The sequence below is a fragment of the Medicago truncatula genome, chromosome 4 (genome assembly GCF_003473485.1).
Source record: "Medicago truncatula cultivar Jemalong A17 chromosome 4, MtrunA17r5.0-ANR, whole genome shotgun sequence".
In the NCBI taxonomy this organism is placed as follows: Eukaryota; Viridiplantae; Streptophyta; class Magnoliopsida; order Fabales; family Fabaceae; genus Medicago; species Medicago truncatula.
In genome coordinates, this window is record NC_053045.1 from 60,257,435 (window position 1) to 60,275,664 (window position 18,230).

The window sequence follows — 18,230 nt, forward strand, 5'->3', positions numbered from 1 at the left end:
ACAGCTTTCGGTCAACATTTTAAAACATAGTAATTAACAAGTGTGTGATCAAAACGCACTCTAATTTGTTTTAAAAAAAAAACACACACAATCTAACATATATAACACTCACTCTTTTATTTGACCGTAAAAATTATGTCCATCCTACAGTTTTACTTAGAACTCACTTCTAAAATAACGAGACCTTAAATACTTTTCTGTGTTCTAAACGTACATGTTAAAGAATCCGAAAGTAACAATTTTACATTGATAAAACCATGTCTTAACTTTAAAATAAATTAAATGTACAGCTTTAAGACGTATATTTTTATGCTGAGTTTATTATCAAGTATTCTTGCGACACAAGTTAGCATTTGCACAAAATTAATAATGTGAAATTAAAAAGGTAAATGAGATTAAGAATAAGGTAAAGGATATTGATGTAATGTAAATGAGTATAAGAAGAGTATGACATGCTTGAATTTGAAGTATAATGCATGCGAGTATTAAAAATTTATAAAAGACGACGCACTCACTGTCACTGGATGTGTAACTACCGCGCGTGCGGGTGTTCTTTTCAGAATGCAGATTTCAGATCACACTCACCCCACACCACACCACACATTTATACATCAATTATTACATTCACTAGCTTTATACTATCACGTGAATTCACTCCCTTTTGCCTTCAATATAAACATTGAAGTTGTTAAATGGAATGACTCAGTAAGCCAGCACATATAAGTGTATTGGATTGGAGCCTGTGAAGCCCGGATACGAGATACGATACGGATACGATACTGCACCGATACGCCGATACGGAAAAATTTCAAAAATCAAGATACGATACGGCTGAGATACGTTAATAAAAAAAATTATACAATTAAATGTACAATATAATTATAACCATTTTTTTAATATGCAAATATATTAACAAGATACAAATCAGCTTCCTAATCCGGTTCATTCAAAGACAACTATGCTAACTCAATTCCAACACCATCAAGCGGTTCATGCGCATCTCCACCAATGTCCCACATTCTCGATTGTCCTTTCTTATATCCATCTTCTTTCCTTGACAAGAGTCGAAGATTAATATGCACATAAACCAAATCTTCTACCCTTTTTGGATCCATTTTGTTTCTTTTCAAAGAATGGATAAAAGAGAAAGTACCCCAATTTCTCTCACAACATGAGGAAGAACAAGGTTGCACAAGAAGCTTTAAACCCTAATTTCTCGACGGTGGCCAAAGTGTGGTGTGGTGTGGGTCGTACTAGCACCAAAAAAAGATAAAGGAAATGTATATATATTATAGTAATATAATGTTTTTATTCTGATTTTTTACAAAAAAAAAAAAAACAGAAATCAAAATAATATAAAGAACACAAGTATCCGTGCGTATCGAGACGTATCGGAAAGTATCAGATAATTATTTTTTAAAAAAATAAAATTTAATATTTGGATACTCTCCGGATACGTATCGGGAAGTATCGGGCAGGTATCGGTGCAGGATACGCAGGGGATACAGTACGTCATCCATTTTGAAGTATCGGGGCTTCACAGATTGGAGCTAATTAATATCATATGACTCTATTACTCTTCTCACTTTCATTCATTTTTGTTCTAAAACATCCCAAATTTACCAAATTACTCCTCAACGGCAGTTGACTAATTTACGCTTAAGGTAATTTGATATTTTTTTAGGTGTTTTAGAGCAAACATAAATGAAAGTGAGAAGAGTAATAACCATGTTAAATTGAGCCAAACCCAAACATGAATGGTATATCCACTCCCATGTGAACATTTTATATTGAAAATTGCATTAATTTATTTCTCAAAAGTTGAATATTTCATGTGAATTAATTATTTTCAATAAATACTTACTATTTTTAGAATCTATAACATGTGCTCTAAAGACATAAGTTAGCAAAACCCTTAAAAATATATTTATTGTACACCAAAATTAATCTTTCACATGTTAAGTTTGTAACCAAGAAACCACATTTTCTCCGCTCTTCCACTCTCGTTAATGACCTAATAGCACTTTCAAGCATCATATATGGCATTATACACATCCAACTTCAACAAACCACCTCCTACGTTAACAATTTAAACTCTAGTTATATTCCTTCAAATTAAACTAAATTATTTTTTGGGTGAAATATGTTTTAAATAAATTCCTACAAAGTTATAAGCTTTTAAGTTTAGTCTCTAGAGAAAATTGATTCACTTTTAATATCTATTTGTATTTTATAGAGACTATTTTGGAGGACTAAAAGTATCCATATTTTGTATCTTTAATTGTTAAGATTATGATTTTCATGTTTTTGCATTTCTAATTGACTTTTTTTTTTTTTTTTTGAAGGATAATGCCACCTTCTATTGGTAAGTAAGGTTATGAGTTTCATGTTTTGTTTGTTGCTATAATTGACGGAATTCTATCAAAGGTAGAAACCTTGCGAACACGTCTAATTGTGATATCTTGACAGAGTATCATGACATGGGTGTCGAGGGTAGTAGATTACAAAGCTTACGCAACTGATTCAATTTTAGATTTTGCTTACTTTTATTGCCTCCAAGATGATGAAACATGGAGGTGGTCATTTTTCTTATGGGATTGCTGATAATTTGAACGATCCAAAATACAAATATTGGTCTAATTCATTTATTTCAATTTTTTTATGTATATATTTTGGTTCAATTCTCGGGGTCTGTTATTTATATTTCCTTCAAATAAGCCTTTCTTACTATTTATTGTTTTATGAAAATATTGACATCAATCTAATTTGAGTAAGTGGTGGGAAAGGAAAAGAATCATATTCTTTGTCTAGGATGATTTAACGAATAATATATGATGATTTGATATGATATGATTAAAATACTTTTTGGACTGGTATAACTAATGTATAGTTTCTTATTTTATTGATATTATCTACAATTTCCTATCATGCTATATTTGAAATACATTAATTGTTTCTATTATTTTTGCTTTTAGACTATGTATTATTTTTAATTTAATGATCATGATATTGCAGATTACCAAATGCTCCAGATATAGATATGGGGGGTTGGGATTCCTACAGAAAGAGCTTATGTATATAAGTTTACCACTCAATCGAAGGGGTGGTGTTTATAGTTCTGATGGTGATGTAATCGTTCCCGTTTTAAGCGTTGGTTTCATGTGTGCAAAAGCTTGGCGTGGAAGAAGACGCTTCAATCCTTCAGGAATTTGTGCATACATTAGAGGTGATAATCTTCTAAAGGTAGGGGATAGAGTGCACTCTGATATTTTCAAATTTTATGAAAACATCAAATTAAAGCTCTAGATTCACACAGTAAACCTAACTCTTTAAACTCATGACATTAATTTTGCATCAGTCTTTGTATAAAATAACTTTATTCTTGTATTGCCGCATCTAATATTTCATACACAAATTTTGTGTTCCATTTTAATTGTCCATAAGGTTTCAACCAAAGTATTAAGATTGATTTGGTCAAGGTTCAATTGGATCAAATTTTTAACTTTGTGGTTGAACTAATGTTAAACTGTGGTTAAGTGTTTGTTTGGATACACGTTTCTTCCTTTTTTCCCTCACGTCCCAAGGTAATATTGTCGTGATTTTATAACTCTAAAATTCCTAACTTCTTACTTTTCGTGCATTTGGAAATTGTTTCATCAATGAATATGACATGTTCATGTTAGGATATCTCCTCATAGTATAATTCCATGGGCATGAAAAATATGCGGTTCTATCAAATCCCATATTTTGAGTTATTTTCAAGTATCTATAGCAATACGACAAGTAACAAAAAGATGCCAAGAATTTTCACCATAAGAACCACAACAAATGCAATTTTAAGGACAAAGTGCCTTTTTTTGTGACAAGCTAGCTTAGCTCTAGTTAGCAAGCAATCTCCGAATGAAATTATTTACCACCAATGGTGCCTCCAAATTCCGGACTAAAGACCAATCACCAAATGCATGTAAGCTAGATCTATCAAACAAGTTATTTACGACTTATTTGTTAGCAGATTTGACAGTGAACATACCTCTTGCATCTGACCACCAATGTAGATTATCTTCTTTTATTGAGTCTAACAAAGGAGTTGGCAAAACTTTTTCAGCATTCTCGTGAAACATATTGCAGCCTCATCCCAACTTTTGGTGCCTTCCCAAATTAGATCATGTACCATGAGATGTGTATATACTAGGAAAGTGAGAGGAGTAATATTACTAAACTATCATTCATATTACGACGAAGTGCATATATTTCTCTAAGTAAAATTCATATTATTACCAATTCTCACCTCCGCATAAAATATTTGATTTTGAGAACTAAGTCACCAAAGAGTGAGGATTGGTAATAACTTTTCAAGCTTGCTTAACTAACATAGATAGATTAAAAATAAACTATCAGTCATATTACGACCAAGTGCATACGTTTCTCTAACTAAAATTCATATTATCACCAATTCTCGCCTGCGCAGAAAATATTTGGCTTTGAGAACTTAAGTCACCAAAGAGCGAGGATTGGCAAAAACTTTTCAAGCTTGCTTGACTAACATAGATAGATTAAAAATAAACTATCAGTCATATTACGACGAAGTGCATATGTTTCTCTAACTAAAATTCATATTATTACCAATTCTCGCGTGCGCAGAAAATATTTGGCTTTGAGAACTTAAGTCACCAAAGAGTGAGGATTGGCAGTAACTTTTCAAGCTTGCTTGACTAACATAGATAGATTAAAAATAAACTATCAGTCTTATTACGACGAAGTGCATATGTTTCTCTAACTAAAATTCATATTATTACGAATTCTCGCCTGCGCAGAAAATATATGGCTTTGAGAACTTAAGTCACCAAAGAGTGAGGATTGACAATAACTTTTCAAGCTTGCTTGACTAACATAGATGGATTAAAAATAAACTATTAGTCTTATTACGACGAAGTGCATATGTTTCTCTAACTAAAATTCATATTATCACCAATTCTCGCCTGCGCAGAAAATATATGGCTTTGAGAACTTAAGTCACCAAAGAGTGAGGATTGACAATAACTTTTCAAGCTTGCTTGACTAACATAGATAGATTAAAAACATATAAATTTCTAAATCTCATACCTCCATATTGCTTCAATATAAAGAGTTTGCCCAATGATAACTAATGAATACCATGGTTGTTGCCTCAATTTGAACCCCACTAAAAGGAGTTCATCATCTTTTGAGTGTCATCAACAAGAGATTGAGGGATTGGAAAAATGCTCATCATATAAGTTGAAATTGATTGAACCATAAAATTTATGAGATCTTCTCTACTAGCGCGAGACAAAGCTTTACTCTTCCAAGAAGTTATTTTTTGCCAAACCTTATCCTTGATGAAATCGAAGACCGATTTTTTGTTCCTTCCAATCATGGATGACAACCCCAAATACTTTCCGATGCCAAAAGTAATGTTGACATCCAAGACACTAGCAACACCATTTTTCAGTTGGTGACGTTCTGACTAAAGAAAACTTCGAATTTCTAAAAATTAATCACTCCATCCGTCCTTAGGTATAAGACTTTTTTATAAACTGTCTCTAAACATAAAATCCTCTACCAATTTCAAGAGTCATTTATTGATTTTGTTAAAATAATTTTTTATGTGAATTAATTATTTCTGTATTTATGTGCAATTAAAAGATTAATCCTTTGAGTCGGTTATTTCTGCAAGAAAGAAAAGAAAATGAGTGAAAGGAAGGAAGCAACACAACACAGCCAGTCCCACATCTTGACTTTTGGTACTATAATCTCACCCGATTCGTATTCATGAAACAATCTCATTATTTCGGTGTTTCCCAAGAAACCCTCCAATTCATTTCAATTTCCGCTTAATCCAAACGCGCTTAATTCTTCTTCGAATCTCTGCACAAACAAATGGTTTCGTACATGAACATTCTACTCTACGGCGTCGGAGGCTTAGTCGTCGCCGGCATGGCATTGCTCGTCGCGTTTCAGGAGAAGCTTGTTTACGTTCCGGTCTTACCAGGTCTCACCAAATCCTACGCTATCACTCCTTCTCGTCTCAGACTCACCTATGAAGATATCTGGCTTTCTTCTTCTGATGGTGTTCGTCTTCATGCTTGGTTCATCAAGCTTTTTCCTGATACCAGAGGTTTATTTTCGTTTTCAATTTTCGTCAATTTTGGTTATTTGAGTTTTCATTTCTATGAATTGTTTAGATCGAAAGTGAATAGGGTATTATATTTTGTGGATTCAATAATTTAAGCACTATCATGGTTGAATTGAGGTTTGTTCATTCAAGAGTGTGAAATAGTATGTGTGAGGGGTTCTTTCTATAGTACCTAAATTGAAATTTGAATTGAGTCAAAAAAAAATTGAAATTTGAAATTCCAAAAAAAATGTCTTTTTTAGGAACCCAATAATTGAATTGAAAAGAATCAACAATTTTATTGAAAAAACTCTCCTCAAGGGTTTCCCTAGGCTTCTGTTAATAATTTTGTGGACTAAACTGAGTAATTAAATTAAATTAACGCACATTTGAGGACTAAACTAGTAAACATGATAGACATTCATAGATGTTTTTGCAATTTTGATAGATTTAGAGACTACAGTGACAACACCAGCCTCACACATTTAAGGACGAAAATGGTTGTTTACTCGAGTAAATATTAGTTGGTGTTGCTGATTTGCTATGAATATGCACATACTCTTTGAACTCTATAATGTAATTCATGTATGTATACGTGTGCTGTTCTAATGCAGTTCTTCTTTCTTATTTTGTATTTGCAGGTCCAACCATTTTGTTTTTCCAAGAAAATGCTGGAAGTATCCTGGTTGTTGTAGATATTACAACGTTAGGGGTTAGGTTGTGATTGTTATTTCATTTTATCTATCTTTACTTGATCAGGTTCAATTTCTTTTGAAGGCCTTGACTACTAACTTTTAGATATTGCCCATCGCCTAGAAATGGTTCGTATAATGTTGCAGCAGTTACAATGCAATGTTTTCATGCTTTCTTACAGAGGGTATGTATCTTCCTTGACACCTTAAGCTTTTGATTTTTCATGCATTTGAATGAAATCCACATGTCACCTTATGACTGAGTTGGCTTTAAGGCATCCTCATTTGATTTTACAGTTACGGAGCAAGTGAGGGCTCTCCTTCTCAGAAGGGAATTACTAAGGATGCTCAGGTATGCTGTTTGATTCATATCCTTGTGTGTTATTGGTCTTTAGACCTCTTTATTGAAATTTCTTCAATTTTATTACCTCATTGTGCCCAGGCTGCATTGGATCATCTTTCGCAGAGGTCTGATATTGATACATCTAGAATAGTTGTATTTGGACGGTCACTTGGGGGTGCAGTTGGAGCTGTACTAACAAGAAATAACCCTGAAAAGGTACCTCTGGTATACTATGTATATTGGTTTTCATGCTGTGCTTGGAGAAAATTAAATTGATAGTTTTTTGAATTTAAGTTGTCTCCCTGGTTTATAGTATGAAGATATATATTCCTTCAGAATGTCAATACTATATGAATTAATACCGCATGCATTATAGGTAGCTAGGTTCTTAAGTGAAGGCATATAGCAAGGCTGTATAATGTAGCTCCAAATTTCTAGTTTTCTAAGGTTTCTCTTGTCGTAAATAGATAACTCAATTAATGATTCTAAACATGATGAGAGAAAAGAATTTTGGACTTGTTGAATCAATCTTATTTTAGATTATTGAGTGTGCCAATTTTATGGCTCTCCCCCTGGTACACATGCCTTAAAAAATATGTTCCTATTAGGATTGTAGATTTGTTTGTGTAGCTTTGATTTTAAAGCAAATCCACGCTATCAATCAATTCCTTGAATAATAGCATGGAAAGAAATTTACAAGCTTTTGTTCATTGCTCTTAAGTGTTGGAAAATTATATAGGAATCCCTTCCTTGAGCAAATTTTCTTTGTTATGTTATACTTATATCGTGAAGCATTTTACTTACTAGCATTATTCTCTTGGGCTTCCATATAGCATAAATAAGATTCTTTGCACAGGTTCTAAAGGGCCAATTTTGTATGCTGGTTTTGGAGAAGTATCAGCATGGTTTTCTATACAGTTTGTGTGTGTGTGTGTGTGTGTGTGTGTGTTACGTAAAATCAAAGAGCTATGTAAATAGGGTGGATTCTAAGGTGAGGGTTCAATTAAGTCCCTCACTGGTGGAGCTGAAAATATGCACCTCTAGATTTAATCAACGGTCTAATTTTATTAAAAAAAAAAAAATAGAACATTTACACATTCTCACACTCAATCTTACCGCTACCATCATCACGAAAAACACAAGTGCAATTTCTGCATAAAAAAATGCAGAGCATTCAATTTGACGGACATTGTCATCATCGTAAGTGTTGGAAAATTTTTTGATCTAGCAAATTATATTCAAATTTCAGAACATTGAACTCGAGAGTTTGTGGTAACTGTCGTTATTGTTGTTGTTCCAATAACTTATGCTCTTTAATGCCCAATTCCCACCAAGTGCTTTACATGAAGAAATTTCTCTGAAGACACATGGATTTTCTTTTGCAGAACAGAACATGAAGATTGTTATTGACATTACTGTTAATTTTTGTAAAAAAAAAAATAAAAAATTATTGTCAATACTAATTTTCTCATGTTATGAATCACCTCTTTCAACAACGTATGATTTAATTTTTGTGTATCTTGCTTTCTTGTCTTGGACAATAGCCGAAACTGCAACGAATTGATTCCGTGAATCAAAATCTTTTCCTTGGATTCTCTCATAAGGACAAGTTTGTGTGCGAGAGTGCATTGATGTTCTATTTTTGTTTTTAATTAATCTGGATCACCGATTAAATTTGACGGTATATTTTTCCTGCTCACTTTAGAAGCCTCACCTTAGAAGCCACCTGAAAATAGACTCCAATATTTTGTTTTCAAAATAATTCCAGATTATTTTCCTTGCTTTGGTATGGAATGTTCTCATTGATCGCCTTGATGTGTATTTAATGAAGTGAGACTTCAAGCAGAGGCTTTTACCTGTAAGGTGTTCCAAGCTTTCTTATTTTGACAACTTTTTTACATAACCTTTCTGCATTTTAGGTTGCTGGACTGATACTTGAAAACACTTTTACGTCTATATTGGATATGGCTGGAGTTTTGTTACCCTTTTTGAAGTGGTTTATTGGAGGTAGCGGTACAAAAGGTCCTAAGCTACTCAATTGTGTTGTACGTTCTCCATGGAGTACTATTGATGTTGTTGGAGAGGTGAGGGATGATGGATACTCTTACCAAATTCTGCCCTTTATTTTTCTGCTCCTCTGATTAGGATTACGTCACTTGGGCATAATGAATTCGATTTTATATATTCAATGGATAGATAATTGACTTTTAAGTATATTAATTTTAATCTTTTAATATATTTTGTCTCTAGAAAGGAAGTATGCAGTGTCTGACCATTAGCTTTTTATTACTGGTTTAATTGCAGATTAAGCAGCCTATCCTTTTTCTTTCTGGATTGCAAGATGAGATGGTCCCCGCATCACATATGCAAATGCTATATGCTAAGGCAGCTGCTCGTAATAATCGGTGTCTCTTTGTTGAGTTTCCCACTGGCATGCATATGGATACTTGGCTAGCTGGTGGTGATCAGTACTGGAGAACAATTCAACAGTTTCTTGAACAACATGCTCCAGAGAGAAATGGTAATTTATAATTTATTCAAGCTGCATTTCAAAACTGAAATGGATGGGTTAAGAAAGTGGAGTAGCTTCTGCTTAATTAATTGCATACATTTTATACAACTTTTGTATTTTTCGGTGTGGTTTTCTTTCTTTTTAGTCCGTTCATTTTCTTATAGGACTCTGCCTTTGTGATTTGTCCATTGCATCATTAATTCTCACAAACTTCATCTAGCCATTGTTGTGATAGTTTCTTGTCCCCTTTTTAGTTCTATCTGCTGACAATCTCCTTTGATGCTCTTGCTCATTTCTTAATTGATGTTTTAATAATGCTGCCAGATGCTGGTGCAAGGTGATTGGCTGACATTAGATTATTGCAATGATACTAATTGGCTAACTAAGGATTCAAACAGTTGCAGCCCGTAAGAGCCCTCTGTGAAAAGATGCTTCCTGCTGGGACATGCCGCGCCACTGCAGGCTATTTCATTGGACAATTTTGGTTGGATTGGTTTTCAGAACTTGAAAGATGCCTAGACAATTTGTGATTCCTTTTGCTATACTGTACATCTACATTCTGGATGCCTAATCAAATTTGACAAGTGTCTTGTAGAATAATAATTCATTAATGCCATATATACATGTGTATGTACTGTTATTTATGCTGTTATTAAAGAATGGGTTCTTTTCTTTCCTACTAATTCAAGCCGAGACAGTGATATCGATTTCTGTCTGTTGATTTCAAATTTCTTGTTACTTTTTTTTTCTTCAATTCTCTATATAGAAAATTTGAATGCCAGACTTGATGCATTATATTTTGTGGTGAGGACTTGAACTGCTATGTCAATGTCATTGACATATCTGAGTTAGCATCGTGTTAACTTGTGCTGTAGACAAGTTTAAGTTTTCTGGAAAGTATTGGCCTTTAATAAAAAAATCGCTGAAGATTGGTGAGAAATTAATTAATATAGGGTTAAATAAGTTATCCGTCCCTACAAATATAACGAATTTTGATTTTAGTCCATAAAAAATTAAAATGAATGTTTTCATCCTCACAAAAATTTATTTTGTTTTTGGTCCTTAATAGTCACTTTATGTTCATGTGAATGTCAAAATTATAACTTTTTTATGTTCAAATTGTATCTGTTATGTCCATTTATTATGTTCAATATTTATATATTCATATTATATTAAAAAAATGTAAAAATTATATCCATTAGAGACCAAAAATAAAACAAAAAAAATTGTGAATATATGTATCAACTCATGAACCAAGTCTAGAACTTCAGAAAATATGGCTACATATCACAGTTGAATCCAACCAAGCAGCTTCTTCAAACACTAAATCTTTTTTGCTAGTAGCCGGGGTTCGAACCACAGACCTTGCATATATTATGCATTGTCCAAACCAACTGAGCTATGCTCACGAGGATTTCAAACACTACATCTCATAAGGATAGACCCTTTTCTTGATAAAAAAGAAAAGAAAAAGAACCTACATTCACTAGTCAACGTATTCTTATAGTTTCATTTGGTATAATGATATCGGGATTTCTTATATGAGGATTTAGTGCTCCCAATTCCTTCCATTTTGTAACAGTGCCATAAATACGAGATGACATGCTCCACAATGTATCTCTAGGTTGTACCTTTGTGGTGGTGACTTCACCAAATTTAGAAGCAACCTTAGACTTCATCAATGGATTCGTATTGCTCTTGCTCATTCCATTAGCAATCAACCAACGAGAACCAGACTGTTGCTTACTTGATGCACCCCAAAGCTTCTTTTTGTGTGACTTAATCTTAAGACCTGCAACATGAACTTCTGTAATTCTGAATTGAGCAATGTCACTTTCTTTACCACTTCTCTCCTCTTTGTTGTCTTTCATCTCTACCTTTTCTTGTATTTCACACTCATCATCCTCATCACTATTGTTCCCTACCTGAGATACATTCGAGCAAATCTTTTGCTTTGGCGGGACTAACACTCTCTCGACTTGTATAAGAGATAGCATTCGTGTTCCAACAGGCTCATAATTTCTCAGAGGATCACGAAGTTGCACCATTAACGCCACTGTGAAATTATTTCCCAGCAAACCACATTTCCTGCCATGACTTTTACCTTGTTTCTTCCTTCCCTTTGAACTCTCACGGATTACGTCGAAAGAGTTGGCATGATGGGCAGCAAGAAGTTTGCAAGTATGCTCACTGATATCATCTATATCATCAATTTCACCTGAATCCAGTCTCATCCAATCATCAAGAGTTAATGATAATCCCATTATCTCATCAACTTCATCGCTACTATCTTTGATATCCAACAACGGCAGAGCAGCAGCTCCATCTAGGCCAAGAGAACCTCCAATGTTAACCCCCTTGGCTTGGAGACCAGAAAGATCTCTGAAGGATTGTCCAATGATGTCTGACGGCACATCTTCCTCCGACATCCCAGATTGAATTTTTAAACCCTCCACTGAAAGTGCTTCAATTTTATCCATAGCCAAAGGAGCAAGATCTTCCAATGAACAAAAACTCGAACCTCCCTGGTTGCCAATTGAACTTGAAGTAAATTCATCAGACTTCAGTTCGGATGATGATCCTTTCAAGCCCCTTTGCACGCAAGTAGAGCCTTTCCGTGTCACCAAATCATGCTGCAAATGGCATTGCCTATATAACGCCATGTATATTTGATCAGTCAGGGAAAAAAATTAAAGGAATAACTATTCAAAATCCAACAAAGTTTACTGATAAAAAAGCATAGACAAACCTGTTTTTTCCCTCTAAGCTTGGCATAGCTTCCCATAATATTTGATGCATTGTCTTCCCTGTGATATCTTCCAGAGGCATAAACTTGTTTGCCTGCATTGTAAGCTTTTCAACTCCGACTGATGCCAAATATTGCAAAGTCTCCATTAACCCTGAACCCATATCTGCAGGCATAACAACGGGGTTGGAAACCTGCATGATTAAGTTTCCACCACTTTTAGCATTCATAAAAAGTGAGGGATTCATAGACCTTAGAAATCCCCCATCTTTTGTTTGGATGAAAGGACCAAACCCTTCTGCCAGAGGAGGTAATCTAGGAGGCTCTTCAGGTAGTTCATGTATTGGACTTCCAAAACCAACAAAGCCTTTTGTTGGAGAATACTGAAAAGCCTCCTCATTCAAACCCCATTCGTGCATTAAGGCTTCTGTTTCCGAGTCTTCTAGTATATGACCCTTTGGTTTGCTCTTCACATCCTCATCCTCAAATTCAAGCCCTTCCTGCAGATCATGCGACAACGATGGTGGCTTAATACCTGTAGAGAACTTCCACTGCTCAGGTCCAAAAGAAGCACCATAATCACAATCTTCTTCTTCTTCACCAACATAACATGTGTCAGTATCAAATAAAGAGAAGCCCTCAGAATCCATTTCCTTCTCAAATTGTCTTAAAAGGCGCTCTCTCGGAGACTCAGGCTCACTTTCAGAACTAAAGCCTATTGGACTATCGTCTAAACCTAGCACACTCAAGAATTCACTGGTAACTGATTCGGTGAAATCATCCATGCTTTGTGACTTTCTAAACATACTTTCAGATGCGACTTCCATAATTATAGGAGATTCCATTGCCAGTATCTCCAACTCTGAGACACTATTTAAAACTGATTCTATTTCTTGCAGGAGAAGCTCTTTGGTATATAAATCATCCTTATTGTTAGAAACTTCATGTACCGCAATGCTTTCCTTAGAACTGTCAACATTAGCTTCTACAATGGATTCCTCCAGTTTAACATGTTCATTTGATGAAAATTCAACACCCTGATCAACAGCAGCAAATTCAACACATTCACATTCATCATAATTCTCTTTTACAGACACGGGTGTAAAAAAAACATTTGGCTCAACTGTCTCCAAGTTTTCTTGAAATACATCAAATTTGATCGGCTCCAGACTCTCTTTTAGCACAAGTTCATCTTTCTTGTGTGGGGGACTACATGTGTTTTCATCATCAGATTTCTTATTCAACACATCTGTTGAACTAGGCACTGCAGATTTTGTTGATGTCAGTACCTCATGAAGATCCTTCACCTCATCTATAACCCGAGATGAATACTGACACGGATTTACATCCGTTTCACTCAATGCCAAACAATTTTGCCTTGAAGTCAACACATTAGGCGCAAAAGTATTGTTATCACCAACCACCATATACCCAAAACTCACATTCATTACAGCCCCTTTAGCCTTTCCTGATAATCTAAAAATCGTACTCCATTTCCCCGAATTCTTCTCCTCTTCAAGATCATCCAACGAAAGCGGAAGCAACCGTGTAATATCCAAACGGTGATTCCCTAAATCAAGTTCAGGAACACCAAGCACAGAAGCATAAAGCGAAAAATGCTTAGCCTCATACTTTGCAGAATTATGTGATCCACTTTTAGTTCCAACAATTGAACAAGTACAATTCAAAATATCTTGAAACTTAGCAACCCCTTGAATCACTTTGGCCGGAGGGGTAACCAAATGTTCATCACGCAGTTTCCAATGTACACAAAGGGTAGAATCATTGAAACTCAAAGGTAACCCTTCAATGAGATGAACTTGAAGAGAAAAACAAAATTTGAATTTCTTATTCTTTGAAAGGGAAAGTGCCCTCAATGGCTTCTTCCAATTCCATTTGGATTTTTTATCCTTTTTCAAATTATTACCTTCTTTTTCAGGTTTTGGATCATAGTTCTTGGATTTTGATGATGATGTTGAATTCACAGAAAAGCTTTTTTCCAGGTATAGATTTTTTCTTATAATTTCAACATCTTTTAACAAATATTCTTCACCATCACCTTTAACTTTGCGCAACATTATCTATTTCGAAGGATTCAAATCAAACAAAACAGAACAGAAAAAACAAAACATCATTAAACAATAAAATATAGCATGTTATATATATATATATATGAATAAAATTGTATTAAGGAAGAAGGAGAGGATGAATTACCGTGTAGAGTTGGAAAACATGAGAAGAATGAAGAAGATTCAAAATTGAAACTCTGAAACCGAAATGATGATAAATGATAAACAACGAAACCGTAATAAGGAGTTATGAGATTATAGTTCGTTAATTGTTGTTATTAATTAAGGAATAAAAAAATAAAAAAAAAATAAAAAAGTTTGTTGTTGTTGTTGTTGTTGTTGTCTGTTCCCCCAATCTCTCTCTCTCTCATTTGAATTTCTTTCTAACGGGCAACATTTTTGTTTCAATTTTATTTATTACCATTTTTAGTTTTTTATTTTATTACAGGGAGGTGGAAACCCTTATCTACCGCTTTAATTAATTTTTTTAATCAGATTTTTATTAATCTTTTGAGTCGGTAAGATTACAATGAATGATTTTTAAAAAAATTTAATATTATTGTATTTTTAAAGCTTAAAGTTACGTATGTTATACCAAATCATACATACAAATTTGAATAAAAGTATGCAACCCAACAATTTCAATATTTTCCTTCAAATAAAATTTCAATATTATAAGTTGAACATAATGTATAAAATATGCAAGGTGCAAGGTTTAAACCCGGACCACTACCAAAAAAAAAACTTTACAAACATTATTATAATTTATTTATTTATGATCGGGTAGCCTAGTTGCTAGAATTCATTATAAGGTGAATGAGTGAGGTATCCGGGGTTCGAATCCCAACCCCAGCATATAATAATGCATTGTCTAATCAACTGAGCTATGCTCACGTGACTTATAATTATTTTATTATCATAAAAATATTACTCCCTCCGGTCCTTATTATAAGAAAAAATTAACTTTTTAGGTTCATTGTGTAAGTGATGTATTTAGTCTATATTTATAACAAGATACATTAATTATTCTATGAACTAAAAAAATCAATTGTTTCTTATAATAAGGACATGAGGGAATACTTAAGACTCAAGGTTTATCTTCCGTGAAAATTCCATATTCTTTTCGTGCCTCTTAGCATTAATTAAGAATTTCAGATTTTAAACTTCATTGGCCTTTGTAATACTTTTAAGTCATTTTGATTATCAGATAAGCTCGTAAAAACTTCCTTTTTATATACGAAAATGTTGAATTTTTTCTTGAAGAAAAATGTATTATTAATTAATGAACAATAATCGATCATTAGGTACAACTACAACCGGTGCCGGTGATCAAATACAACTACAATCCAAAATAAAGAGTATAAAATTTATCAATACGATGTTGTGAGAGTTTTTTACAATACAAATGTTGGAAGAGTTGACAATAAGACCTTTCCTTGTAAAAATAAAATCGAATTTGATTTTTGAAAATGTCTATTTAGGAGATAATACTAGAAAGTAAAAATTAGATTTGGGTGGTTTGAACATCTAAAGAGAGGATTTGTAATAAGTGAGTAAATCAAAAGGAAGGGAACTCAAATCACTAGAAGTAAGGAAAGAAAAAATTATAAAATTAATGAGTTGAAGAAATACATGTTTTTAATAGAATATTATAGGCTTAATTGGATATTTGGTCCTCTAAATAATTATGTGTTTACATTTTGGTCCCATAAATTGTAAAACCAACATTTTGGTCCTCTTGGTTTTACTCCGTCGGTCAAATTCATCATCTCCGTTAGTTTTTCAATGTCTAAATTTTTTGATATGATTTTAACCGTTTGATTGCATGTCCATTATACTTATAGTGAACCGTCAGCAGCTAATTTTTTTTCATTTTTCATCATCTTCTCTCTTCTTCTTCCTCAATCTATAAACATTTTTCCATAATTATTTTTCTTCCAAAATACAAATTCAAAGAAACACAACATAACACACAAATTACAACAACCTTCAAGAAAAATTCACCACCATCATCTCATCACTGCACATAAACAACAACCTTCATCACCAACATCATCTCATCACTAACTCCAACAAAATCAAAAGGAAACTTTTTCAAAATCAAACTGAAACAAACAACAAGAAAATAAAATTCATCACAAAAACAACATTTCTTTAACAAAGCATGAAATGTTGATGAAGAGAGCCAGCGCCCAGAAAACATAATGAAAAAAAAAAAAAAAAAAAAAAAACCTTAAACGTCTGCAAATAAAGAGATGAACGCGACTGGATACGCGGCGGCGTCGATGGTTGAACATGACCCATATGTCAAGGCTGGTTTAATGTACATCATTAAGTGTCATATCCATTTTCATCATTTAATTTTCTGTTAATTTAAAGTAATGTTGAAGCATACCCATATGTTTGTTTTCTTCAAACTCATACCCATTTGGTTTGTTGTTTGTTGGAGTTTTTATGGTACAGTAGTAAGAATGGGAGGTTACATGTTTTTTGGTTGAAATTGGAACTTGGTTTTGATTGATTTTTCAGTTTTTGGAATGTGATTTGAATTAAGTGTTTTTATATTTTGTGACTTTGTGTTTGTTGTTGATGTACGAACACAGGGAGATGTTAGATCTGCGGGAGTAAGGGAAATTAAATTGAAGTGAAAAATCATAGAAAAAGCTGGATTTTTGTTCCGTTGATGATGTTTGTTGATGTTGAATGTTGTGGAATTGTTGCAGAATTGTTGTTGTTTTGATTTTGAAAATGGTGTTGAATTGGTGTAGAATTGATTTTTTATTTTATTCTATAAATGTTAGTGAAAATGGTATGAAGATGAAGAAGAGTGAAGAAGAAGATGAAGAAAAGAAGAATTAATTAGTTGTTATTGACTCACCGTAAGATAAAATACACATGCGTAATCCAATAACCCTCCTTTTAAAAAAAAAAATCAAACGGTTTAAATTAGAATAATTAATAGGATCTATGGTGGACCATTCTTAAAGTTGGTCTACCATAGAGACATTTAGGGGTTAAAGTTAACAGTCAGGACTTTTTTGACCAACGGAGCAAAACCAAGAGGACCAAAATGGGGTCTTACAATTTATGTGATCAAAATATAAACGCATAATTATTTAGAGGATCAAATGTCGAATTAAGCCAATATTATAATATAGTTTAATTCATATAATTGACTCCATTTAATGAAATAAGTCTTGTTGTTGTCGTCATCTATTCCGAAGAAGTCTAACCTTAGTTAAAATAAATTAGATGTTTGTTGATGATGACTCAATGGTTAATCCTATAGTGAATTCAAATGGTTAAAGTCGATGAGATACTTATTTATTTATACAGTATATACATGTTTAAATTTTATCATAATTCAGTAAGCAATAAAGCTTTTATTAATAAAATCATTACTACATTATAGTTTTTTTAGCAATACTATGGTCCCGTTTGGATTGGCTTATTTTGAACTTATGTGGGTTTATCTATTTCTATAAGTCTTTTTAAAGGTGTTTGGGTAAATAAATAAAAATAGCTTATCATAGTTTCATAAGCTGCTTATGCCATATTTTAATAAGCCTAAATTTTCAGCTTACCATCCGGCTTAACAAGAAGCTTATGAATTTATGTAACCTCCTTCGATTCTCTGGATACACTTTTTCAAAACATATTTTTATTTTTTATTTTTGTTTTTAGAAAAAAACATATATTTTAATTATAATGTTAGTTATATTTGGTTGTGCATGA

General features: G+C 33.2%; 2 protein-coding genes across 3 annotated transcripts; one reads left to right on the forward strand and one right to left on the reverse strand.

Moving 5' to 3' along the window:
• Positions 1 to 5,680: 5,680 nt before the first annotated feature.
• LOC25494193 (alpha/beta hydrolase domain-containing protein WAV2) lies at positions 5,681 to 10,363 on the forward strand. 2 transcript variants are annotated; one of them, XM_013602978.3, is made up of 8 exons: positions 5,681 to 6,136; positions 6,775 to 6,810; positions 6,932 to 7,010; positions 7,123 to 7,177; positions 7,268 to 7,384; positions 9,088 to 9,252; positions 9,473 to 9,689; positions 10,005 to 10,363. In XM_013602978.3, exons 1-8 carry the CDS (start codon positions 5,899 to 5,901, stop codon positions 10,019 to 10,021), a joined length of 924 nt encoding a protein of 307 aa, XP_013458432.1. In that variant the 5' UTR covers positions 5,681 to 5,898; the 3' UTR covers positions 10,022 to 10,363. The 2 variants fall into 2 exon arrangements, with proteins under 2 accessions (XP_013458432.1, XP_013458433.1); XM_013602979.3 differs by having other exon boundaries at positions 10,079 to 10,363.
• A 529-nt stretch (positions 10,364 to 10,892) lies between these two features.
• On the reverse strand, positions 10,893 to 14,872 carry LOC25494194 (protein PLASTID MOVEMENT IMPAIRED 1-RELATED 1). The gene is made up of 3 exons (XM_013602980.3): positions 14,641 to 14,872; positions 12,430 to 14,507; positions 10,893 to 12,329 (listed from the first exon to the last, which is right to left on the reverse strand). The coding sequence occupies exons 2-3, from the start codon at positions 14,502 to 14,504 to the stop codon at positions 11,171 to 11,173; spliced, it is 3,234 nt and encodes a 1,077-aa protein (XP_013458434.1). The 5' UTR covers positions 14,505 to 14,507; positions 14,641 to 14,872; the 3' UTR covers positions 10,893 to 11,170.
• Positions 14,873 to 18,230: the final 3,358 nt, after the last annotated feature.